We start from the raw sequence: 12,495 nt of genomic DNA on the forward strand, positions 1-12,495 counted from the left end.
CAGAAACGTTTGTATGTTATTGGATTATTATAATGGATTATTCAAAGTTCAGTTAACTTTATAACAACGTAAGTTCTCTCAAAAGTATTGCAAGATGTCCCAAGTAACTTACTCATAACAATTTGAATTGTAGTTAATAATCTGATAAGTAGTTTCAAACTTTAACTGAAGTTCCTTGTCAACTAAAAACATGGAAATCAATGTAAAACCACAACTTACCTGCTTCTATTGTTACCCAAAAAGTGGTCTGCCATCGACGTGATAAACTGGTCATTTTTAATGAGGATTTTGACTGTTCCTTGACTCATATTATACATATGAAACCAGACCTCTAAAAAACATTGACCTTCACTACCCTGCGTTAACCAGGGACTTTCAATTTTAGCAAACTTTAACGAATCTGATCGGTTGACGGCATAAAACAAGTAGTAACCTAAAAGAAAGGAAAAGGTAGAATCAAATATTTTAAATATTCGAAGCCTAAGAAAACAACTGTAAAACACAAAATATAGCACGTTTCGTGTAATATTTACATTGTGTTACATGTTATTTTTTGGCATTTAACATAAATAAAATTGTACTTTCCAAGAAATCAATTACTATTTCTACAGAGTTTTTAAACTCTTTAATCGCGAGCGAAAAACAAAACTTATCTTCACTAAAATTCGTGATTATTCTTTAAGGTTTTGTATTATACATAATGCCTTACTGCCAACTTTTTTGGATCCGTTCAAATGACACATTATTTATGTAATATTTAACATGAGAGAAACTCATGCTTTGCGATATGTGTGATGCGTCAAACTATGACTTAGGAAGCATATCATGGAAATTATATATATATATATATATATATATGTATATAAACGTACGTATGATGAATAGCATGTATCAGCTTTGTTGTACACACATCATGTATAAAATGTCTAATAATCTGTCATTCTCAACATAACACTTTGTCACTCCATTACATAAATTTGTATCTTACAAGGTATATTATCAGAAGCATCTGGATGTGTAATGTTAATAGAAAGAAAGGGAACATAGTAACCACTATCCTAAAGCCTCTTTGTAGCTATATTTTACTTGACTGAATAAGTACTGGGGGAGAGACTGTTTAGTCTCTCTTCTCTAGAATTTCTTCTCTAGAATTATATTCAGCTAGATCTTTGAGGATAAGTAAAATGGCTCTGATATCTTTATAAAATACGTGAATAAAAATCAAAATTTTAATGCTGATGGGATTTACATTACCCAAAACTGTGTCGAACATCCTTAGAAGAAATATAAGTTCTCATTAACCTGTGTCCTTTTACATATAAACATTTTGGGCTTAGTAATGTTCTCAGGAAAATGATTTACTCCCCTTCTTTTAAAGGCCTAACAAATAAAAGAATGACACGTTTTGCTGACACTTTTGGTTCACCTAAACGATTTTTATATTTTGCACCTCAAAGTTCTCAATACGGTGTAAATTATATGAGACATGACTGCCAACACTGTCACTTATCGAATGCTTAACAGCTTTTTCTCCCTCATTTCTCTTAGTTTAAATCAAAACATTTTGGCTCAAAATTTAACTCTCATCGTCTACCTATCTGATTTTGTTCAAGTATTAAGGCGCTTTTGAATTTTCTTGAAGAGGTGTCAGAGAATTCTGGCAAAATATTAAACGAAGAGAAGCTTTAAAATTGGCATTCTTGAATTGTACCGCAAAAATGTGTTTACTCAAAATATTATATCCTGGTCTGTTTTCTATGACACATGATATTCGCTGATTAGCACTACTATTCGTTTAAAGACTTACTGAGAGTAGTGTACATACAACAAGTTTTTGTGATATTTATCATAGTTAACTTAGATATTTGTGATGAATGAAAAACAGTTACAGTTGTTTTTTACGAATTGCAAATAAGTAACCCTAGATTTAAACTTCAAACTGTTAAACACTAGACTGTGCACTTGAATACACCTTTGGGAGTATTTGTACTTGTATTCGAATATTTTGGTAGGAAAAATTAAGGTACTTGTATTTGAATTCAATGGCGTAATATTCGTATTCGTTGAATGATTTAATGAATGCTTAATATTGGAAGAGTAAATATCAAAATTTAAGCTCATCAGATTTCTAGACTGCCATATTTACATCTGCGCTTCTCAGTGGTACAGCAGTATGTCAGTAAACATAATTAATGAGGACTTAGAACGCAAAATATCAGATTTTTTATCATATTTTAAATTCTAAAGTAATTATTCACTCGTGCATTTTTTAAATGTCCAGCATACAGAGTAGTATTTATTTTAAGACTAAAAGTACTTTTATGCATATAAAATTGTCAAATTTAACATAATAAATATTTATAGTTTCTTAATAACCTCCAAACAATAATCAAACTCTTTTGTTATAAAAAAAATTACATTTCATCTGTTATTTACACTAATGTATCTGTATGTGGATTTGGTCGATTTGAACGACCTCGTAATCGCCATGAAAATTGAGAAATAATTATAAATTACACTTCATTTTAGAACGACTACAAATTAAAACAAGAAACTACAAATATTTATTCTAAACATTTTAAATCTCATAAAATTCTACATTTACTTATATTTGTTATTTTTATTTTATTGAGCAGTCAACCGTGTATGACTAACATTGTAGAGATTGCAATGACATACTAATGTTACTATATCCAATAGTATAAAGCTTACCTTTACAAAATGACTTGTCTTTACTTTGTTCTACAGAACCAGTATTTTGTAAAATACAATCACATTTTGGTTATAATACATTATTCTATATATTAGAACTATTTACAATTTTTTTTTAATTTCATTTATATTTCTTAAAACGTGGAGCAGTAAATAAAAAAGTATGGAAAGCAATGATCAATTTTTCTTACGAATTTTGTAGTCATTTCTCGCTTACCGTAATCTAAGCCTTCGCACGTGGAGGATGTAAAATAAAATATTTTTGCTTTACATATATTGCCCTTAGTGGTACAGCAATATGTTTGCGGACTTACAACGCTAGAAACCGAGTTTCGACAGTCATTGTGTAGCTTAGTGTTTTACTTGAAAAATAAAACAAGGTTCTATATATAAATTTTAAAATAACAAAATTATGTATCACTATATCAATATCACAAAAATCCATTATAAGTTATTTGGCTTACTAAATAAGCTAAACTTGTTTCTAAAATTATGATATTTCAAACAACATTTTCATTTACCGCTTCCTTCTCATATCTGAATTTTTGATTGGTTATAAAGCCATGAAGGTGCAAAGCTAGTTATGTGGCATTTTTAAAAATGAAAGAAGTGGGCTACAGAAGTCTACATATAGTGGCACTCTGGTATACCACCCACATGCAGCAGTTCAAAACAGCAGTGTACTGTACAAAATAAACTAAATATAAGTCTACACAACCCTCTTCAGAAGTACATCACTAACAACTAGTCAACTTTATTGCCAGTATCCTGCAACCCTTTTCAGTATTGGAATTAATTGGCTTTTCCATGTTCAATGGCAACCATAAATTTTCGGTATATTCTTCAAAGGTGCAAGGATCTGTCCACAATGTTGATTAAGAGCAGATTTGGTGAAGTCTAACAAAAAAAGGTCATCCTTTTAGTGAAACTTTTACCAAACGTCAATGTCACTGCGTACATCAGGACTAGTAGACAAATTTAGAACTGACTTGAAGTCACTGGTAATTTTATAAATGACTGGAAAATGCAAACAGTCATGAAGGTATGTTGGTGTTTTAAGGTGCGTTACACACCTGAAAATATTGCAGTTAAATATGATGAAATAATAAATCTCTTTAACATCAACAACAAAGTGTCATATGTGACATCTGATAACCCATCCACTATTATCAAGTCTTTTTTCTTCACTGAATTTATACCACAAACACAACCTAGAATGAAAGATGGTGATAAGTTATGTATAACTAATGATTCAAAAGATGAACATTTGGATGAATCTAAATCAGTATACAATGTATCTGAATTTCTTATTGAACTTGACCCTTGCTTTTACACCGGTTTTGCTTCTGTCAGGGATGGTGTGAAAAAAAGCTGGTCCTCTGCTGAAACTGATTTCCAAAGCATCAGCAGTCATGCCCTACATTCGAAGATCAACATAAGCAAAAGATCTATTTGAAAAAAAAAGCCAAAATTCAGGCAATAATCTCCAAACCATGGAACTCAGAAATGATGATGATTTAGTCTTTATTGAAGATTACTTAGAAGTTGGATAATTTATACACTAGTGGATCAAGACTTTCTCTTCATGATCAAACTATGTTTGCAGATATGGTGACAAGACTAACACCTTTTGAAGATGCAACAGATTTCACCCAGAGTTAAAATATTGTTACCTCCAGTTTTGTAGTTATGTGTTTATGTGCTGATGATTGAGATGGATAGTACATAACCCAGATATAATTTCAGTTTTGTCTCCAGAGTGAATAAATCTGTTCACGCCCGGCCGACTCAGTGTGAGCAACAAAGTATTTTCTAATTGGCTGTGACATTGGATACCAAATTTAAACTCAAATGGTGTTTCACTAGACCAATGGTCTATGAATTCAATCGAAAGCTCATAAGCAGGAAGTGAAGAACGTTTCCTCAACAAATAAACCTACAACCGCGAAATCAAACAAAGACTACAAATTCCCCCTTTTGACCACCAAATAGTTGGATATCATGTTACACAACTGATAAGACAAACATTTTTAGTGGGAAGAAAATTTAAACGCGCGACCCTCAGATTGCGAGTCAAACGCCAACTGGTCCGTTAAGATATTAAAACTGTGTTTTAAGAATCTCAACAAATCCCCTAACCGCAGACGTTAACTTACATAAAGTGTTTCCAAATAGTGATATTTACTTTTTGTGGTTATAATAGTAACCCACATAGCAAATTTAACATGCAAATTTATGGCATCATTTCCTTGTTGTATGATAACAAATCCACCGCTAGTACAGCGGTAAATCTAAGGATTTACAACGCTAAAATCAGGGGTTCGATTACTCTCGGTGAGCTCAGCAGATAGCCCGATGTGGCTTTGCTATAAGAGAAACACTCACACACACATAATAACAAAAAAAATGGAGAAAACAATCATAAGTTTATTTTGCAAAATGACAGTGAAGAAAAAAGTGTTAGCTCAAATTTAACTATATAAATTGAAATAACTGATGCTAAGTTACTATACTGTTCTGAAGAATGATCAATGATCGTCTGATCTGTTGTGAAATTAGAATATCCGATATTAACAGTGTTAGTCACGAAGGTCATCCTGAACAAAACGCGGGAAACACTTCACACTAGATGGTTAAAATTCTCATGTCTTATTAAACTGACACATACGCAACGGAGCTTTTTATTAACTTCATCAAGATATTTCCTTTCTGAACCAGGCTGTCAACGTTTTTTGTTTTTCAGTTCTTATTAGTTATAATACAGTTGCACAGTTTTTTTCTCGTGGAATTGGCTTCACACTTTTATTCCAAAAAATTACCCATGCCTTATCAAGGAGAAAATTGTCCAAAATTTGGATATTTTTTCTTTGTTTAAAACTTTATTATTTATTATATACAATGTAAGCTTTATTCTTTTCCAAAACAAAAAGATATTTTAACATGATAACTTGTTCGTTTGTTGTTCAGCCCATGTGTGTGTATTTTCTTATAGCAAAGCCATATTGAACTATTAGGTGAGCTCACCGAGTGAAATTGATCCCCTGATTTTAGCGTTGTAAATTCGTAGACTTATCGTTGTAATAGCGAGGGTCTTGTTAAGTGCAAATCTACAAAATTACCTACGTGTGCTCTTTCCTCCACAGGTATCGAAGCCTGGTTTCTACCATTAAGTCCACTGTTATACTGCTGTGCCACTGTAAAGTGAAAATATTATTCCTTTGTTCAGCAGGAACTGTTTTCCTACTTGCTGAATGACAGTATGACAGAATACCACAGACTGATTGAAAACAGAGATTTTTGGTACCACGAACAAATGATTTACAATTGTGGATTAACTGCAATGTAATTCGTTTTTTTTTGTGTTTTTGCTTTTTGTGCAGTAACACTCGTGAATTATATATGACGTATTTCAATATGGGTGATTTATTCAGGGGTGTGTTCCCGTTTAGCCCTTCTATCGTATAAATTGACATTCATTTCAAAAATACATTCATAATAAAGTAACTGTATTAAACAAAAGCAACGTTAGTAAAATCGTTTTCATCATAAACATATCACAGAAGAGAAGTTGTAATTGAATAGTATTTCGTATTTATTTCTAGCAGCTTTATTTATCAAGTGAATGAAAATGATTTGGCGAATTCGGCTTTTGTAAGTTCATCAACAGGGCTGTATGAAAGAACAAAATACCGGTATTATATATGAACAACTATAACCTTTTTCCACTTGCTACAGCCCGGCATGGGCAGGGAGTTAGAGTAATCTGAGGGTCGCGGGTTTGAATTCCTGTCCTACCAAACATGCTCGCCCTATCAGTCATGAAAGCGTTATAACTGACTGTCAATTTCACTATTTGTTGGTAAAAAAAGTAGTCCAAAAGTTGACGGTAATTGGTGTTCACTAGCTGCCTTCCCTCTAGTCTTACATTACCAAATTAGGGACGGTTATCGCAGATAGCGCTCGTGTAGCTTTGTGCAAAATTCAAACACACTTTGCCAACTTTATTTTACTTCTGGACTACATGCTATTCTAAACACGTAAGATATTTCTGTACCAATTTGATGGTTATTTATTCTATGCTTGCACAAAGCACGTGTTTTAAAAAATTCTCATCTAGTTTGATTTCATAAGGTAAAATAATATTAATTCTAAAATAACGCAAAACTATGTCTTCTAATCGAGTCTTACACTACTAAATCAGGGATGGCTAGCGCAGATAGCCCTCTGTAGTTTTGTGAGAAATTCAAAAACAAACCAAACCATGTCTAATATCTAAATTATATTATATATAAATATCCGTCTGATACTACTAACAGTTATTGTGTCCTTTAGATGTCAATATTTTGGACAAATAAAGCGAATTTTTCTATAATGTTTGTAATGAAACGTTTATTCAGAGTTATATTCAGCAGCGTTAAAACCTTGTTCCCCATGTTTGTAAACAGAAAATAAAACTACTGTCGTTCATTTTTTTACATAACTATGAGTTGAACCTAAATCGACAGGCTTATAGCTTCCTATGATAATTACTATAGAGAAAACTCTCAGTATACCTGTTTCTTATTACTTACTTATAAAGGTAGTTGTGTGTTTGGTGCTCCGTGTATGAAGAGTACAATAGTTAAAACTGACTCTTGTAATAGCGTGTAACTTGGCATATCAGAGGAAAACGTGAGCAGTTTGCATATTGAAGTAGAAACGTACAGAATAGAAAACAGTATTAGTAAGTACTGTATTAAGGCTAATATTGTAGTTTATTGTACAAAACATTGTACGTTTTGTAATGTGAAGTACTGACATGGGAAATATGCCCAAAAGAATATGAGTTCTACCTATTCGTCACAGTGTGTGTGTTTATATGATTTTCTTATACCAAAGCCACACTGTGCTATTTACTATGTCCACTGAGGGAAATCGAACTCCTGATTTTAGCGTTTTAAATCCGTAAACTTACTGCTGTTCCAGCAGCTAGTCATCAAAATAGAATATTTTACATCATCGATATAATTATGAAGTATTAACCAATAGGAATTCCTCCACCAACTCAGAAGTGAGTCTGCAGGTTTACAATGTTAACAATATCATTTTTATATCGAAATGTTAACAGTAACTATGACAAACACGTTTTTTTAAAATACTTGTTACTCTTAATATATGTACCAGCACAAAGAATTATGTAACCGTAGTGGGTAAGGCATGAATAGATCTTTGTGTAGCTTTGTGCTTAATAACAGTCAAACAAATCGATTATATTTATAGATTCTCATATTTCCACACATAGCAAAAGTGTAGACTAACACACGACTTAAGTTGTTTCATTTATTAATGTGAATGGTCACCTTGTCATAAGCAACGGGTGTTTTATTTGTTGGAATCACACTTTGGAGGTGCTAGAAGAACATTTCTAACCACAGATACATCACTAAAGTTTTAAATTGACAATGGTCAATCATACTCTATTATAAACATGTTCCAGGTAGTAAGGTCGTAAACATTTGCTACTTGCTTTACACAGGAAACGTTTATATGTTGCAACCTTTGATCTAAAGTCTCAAACAGTGGACTTCTATGAAGTTTGCCTATTCAACCTGGTGATATGGGTTGATATGGATAGGATTATATAAATGACAATGATATAAGGAATTAACCTAGATTATTGTGTGATATCGAAATAAGGCTTAGGTCTGACAAGAAAAGTTACTAGTCAAGAATTATGACTAATGATACAGTTTGTATGATCTTTAGAGATATCTTTGACTTATACATTTTGAATCCAGGTTTTATTCTTTATGTTTGTTTTTCTCCAATGATAAGTATCAGTTCAATTTTTTTACAAATATATTGTTCATTTGTCCACATGTATTTACTTGTTTTTATTTGCTGATCGTGCAGAGTTAATTATTTTACTTAACGTATTGACCCTGAATTTTTTGAATATTTCTTTTGCTACCGGTTGTATTCCAATGTACCCATATATCAAATATTTAAAAATGAACGTTTTGTAACAAACAAACAAATTGTTATTGTGGATTCATTTGATTGTCATTCTTTTTCTGTAGACATTGGATAGAAACATTTGTGAATTGTTCTGTCATGGAAGGAAACATTCTGGCACTACATAAAACTTACATCAGGGACATGGAATCTACAGTGAAAAAGCATATCATATCTGGGAATTAAGCAAGGCTCAGATGAGCACTTCCGTGAGCCCAGAACTATTATCAACTATCATGAATCTAATTTATTCGTTCTTGATCCGTTTTCTGGACTGTGAGACTAAGGGGACCTCAGTAACCAATCATGGGGATCCTTGACACAACCTCAAGTGTTATACATACTGTATTCAAAATTCAAATTTGAACAGTTATGAAGACATTTAAAGAAGCCTACATGAGTAAATGTTTCTATCATATATCTTGAAGATTGCTGTGATGTGATAATTAACAACTTTAGTAAGAGTTATCAAATGAATCCATTTAGCCACACGCGAGACTAAAGGGCATTTCATCTCTCATGGAGTGATTTTCAAAGTTTTCAACTGTTCATAACACGATTTGCGCTGGAGCAAAGAAAGAAACCAGTAGAAATAGTAACAACAAATAGACAACTAATTCTGATAAAGTCTTTTGATTACTTACAGATCTCCAAAGCACTAAAGAAGTGTTAATGTAATATTTAACGAGCTGCACTACAACAGATAAAACAAGGCTTCACGACACATCAGAGATGGCTCCCAGTAGGAAAATAGGGTATCTCTCTTCCAGTTGTTATGGCTGTGCCATTAATGCAGCTGAAAGTGTATTTCTTGAAGGTGTTAAGTGCGCGAGAAAGGTAGGATCTTTTTCAAATCCGATCACCAGTTACATAAATGCACATTTATTGTTTTCAGTCATGATCATTTGATGTGAGTAACATTCAGACTAACACTGAAACAGATGCAGGGAGGTTGAAGATAAAATATAACTGCGGCTGTTCTTACTAATGAAAACTAATAGAGTCTGAGTTAGCTATGATCACCAGCTCAGTTGAGTATGGTAATCAGCTAGTAAAAACGACAATGGTAACATAGTTTGCAGAACTATGGATTGATAGTTTCATAATATGTGCTAATAGCAATAAATGGATGAAAAGGTGAATGCTTGAAGCAACCAGAGTCTTACTCGACGTTGCCATGTATCAGGAATTTTGTGTAAAACCACAACTTGTGGTTAATTAGCATTAACTTTGTTGTGGTCAATGGCGGTAAGCTAAACATGAGTGGAGTTATGGGTCTCGTACTTTGTTTTAGCAATCAATACTTTGATCTGAGGTAGTTATATTTGATCTGGGTTCAGGCGTATTTATCTTAGAAACGGGCATAGTTCAGATATTATCAGCCAGTTTTACTAGTGCCACAATAAACTGAGGTTTGGTGGCAAAAGCCATCGAATACCAACTACATTCCTCATAAGCACAGAGAACTATAATGGTGAGATAATTCTCCCAAACAAGCAATTTTTGTTCTATGGATGCAGTGTAGTGTGTTGTTGCCATCTTTTTTGGTGGTAGAATTAGTAAATAAGATAAGATGTTTTCTCTCTGAAAAGCAGGCTGTATTTGCTTTAATAATGATGTGTTTGTCCATAATTACAGAATCTGACTATTTACTTTTTCAGATGGAATGGTCATTAGTTTGATAACAAAAGCAAAAACGATACGAACTAGCTGAGAAGCTAGTGTTATAGCCAGTGTATAATTAACAAGTTTGAATGTCCAACTTCTATAAAAATATACAGCGGAAATTGTACAAACAGTCTGAATTTCACACAGGGACGTTAACTCAATGCAATGCTCAGATGTTTTGCAGAAGTGTTTGTCGGACCAGATGACTGATTGTGCCAGACTGCGATCATATGCTATTAGACAGATGTATGTGATACACATCTAATAAAAGTACCACTAATCAAGCTTCTTTGAAGCATAAGAAATATTGGCATAATCGAAATTGAGAAAATATTAAAGAGGGACTCTTCAATCTCCAGAGAATGAGTGGTCATCTCCAGCAGTATTTGTTACAAAAAATGGCAAAGTTTTGTGAACCTCAAATGAATAAGATGGTAACACAATACCAAAGGAAACTCATAAAAGGAATGGTAGTTCCTCTCTATAAAGAATTTCTCTTGATATAGGTGGTTCTTTACCTAAAACTAAAGAAGGTGATTGATATGACCTAAATTTTTATATATTATTTCATAAAGTAAGATAAATGTTTTCACTATTTAATACATTAGTCCAGACAGTCTCAGATATGTTGACAAAACAATGAATATTATGAACTTGTAAAAATCCAAAATGTTTTTTGGATTTCCAAATGTTCTAATATGTATCTGATTTATATCTTTCCATCCAGTGCAGAAGTACCACAATATCCAGAGAAATACTAAAAAGGTTAGTAGTCAACATGCATAAATTCATAAGACAATAAGTGAATAAAGAATTTTTGTGTCAAGGCATTGGCAAAAAAATCTGTAACAGAATTAAGGTTTCAGGCTGCTATTGAGTATCGTTATGTTACTTGTGTGCAATGCAAAAATGACTCAGTTTTGACTGGACATTTCTCTGTCTTGTCCATTTACAACTTAATATAGTGAATTGGAAGTTACAGTGGTGATGTATTGGGCATATGAACATCCGTCTTCAGAAGATCTTTTGCAAGAAGAGGCCAAGTGGTGGCCTGACTGGTAATGATGGTTAATAATTTTATTTATTTATTACTTATTTCATTAATAATATTGGTATACTACTTAGTATGATGAATATGATTACGTTTTTCAATTTTAATTTATAATTAATTGCTAAACTTGTGTTTTAAAGACTGACTTGCATTTTTAGCTTAATATTGATATTTAGGACTAACTTAAATCTCTCGTACCTCATGAGATGTTATTAACTCTACAGCCAAAATATTCGTTAACAGTGAGAGCATCCAACTGAAGAAACAATACATACTAGTATTTTTAAGTAGACACATGAGAAAAGCATATTTAATTAGATTTTCTTATGATAAAGTCAATTATTATTTTCACTGTATGTGCATAATTTACTCTGATTATTATTATTTCCACTCAATTCCTTTAAGGAACATAGGACCGCAATCACTGCGGTTTCTTGAACATGTTTTTAAGTGAGTAGGTTGTTAGCCCACTGCACCTAGCCGTCTCTAATTTAGTAGTGTAAGACTAGAGGGAAGGCAGCTAGTCATCACCACCCACCGCCAACTCTTGGGCTACTCTTTTACCAACGAATAATGGGATTGACCGTAACATTATAACGCCCCCATGGCTGAAAGGCGAGCGAGCATGTTTAGCGCGACGAGGATGCGAACCCGCGACCCTCAGATTACGAGTCGCATGCCTTAACGCGCTCGGCCATGCCGGGCAATTTACTCTGATAGCAAGTTATTATTACTTATATTACTCTGAACTTCTGACCTTTCTGGCTGTCTCCTTTCAAAACCAGTGAAAAAATACCTGAAGATAAAATGTTTGAAATCTTGGTGGGTAAGCCACTAAAAGCCGAACTGGTGGACTTCAAAATTCTGTTATCAGCAGTGGAAAAGACCAAGAAGATGCTGTCAACAGAATCCATAATCCAGTAAGTGAATACAAATACAGAAGTGCAGCAGGCACTAATAATACTATAACTTCATCCTCTGGAGTCAAGAATAGAGTGGAATCAAGTACTTCCATGAGAAACAATGACCGAGGCAACCATGACCTTAGAAAGGTTATAACAACTTCTAAT

The 12,495-nt window shown here is 33.1% G+C and overlaps 1 protein-coding gene across 2 annotated transcripts in view; it reads right to left on the reverse strand.

Annotated features, from left to right (window-relative positions):
• The window catches only part of LOC143229753 (tyrosine-protein kinase receptor-like), a 215,406-nt gene that overhangs the window by 197,417 nt on the left and 5,494 nt on the right, over positions 1-12,495 (reverse strand). For both annotated transcript variants that reach the window (XM_076462508.1, XM_076462507.1), the window contains exon 2: positions 220-433. In XM_076462508.1, coding sequence (XP_076318623.1) covers positions 220-433 — 214 coding nt within the window. The remainder of the gene's footprint in view (positions 1-219; positions 434-12,495) is intronic.

The sequence above is a fragment of the Tachypleus tridentatus genome, chromosome 10 (assembly GCF_004210375.1).
Source record: "Tachypleus tridentatus isolate NWPU-2018 chromosome 10, ASM421037v1, whole genome shotgun sequence".
NCBI classification, from domain to species: domain Eukaryota; kingdom Metazoa; phylum Arthropoda; class Merostomata; order Xiphosura; family Limulidae; genus Tachypleus; species Tachypleus tridentatus.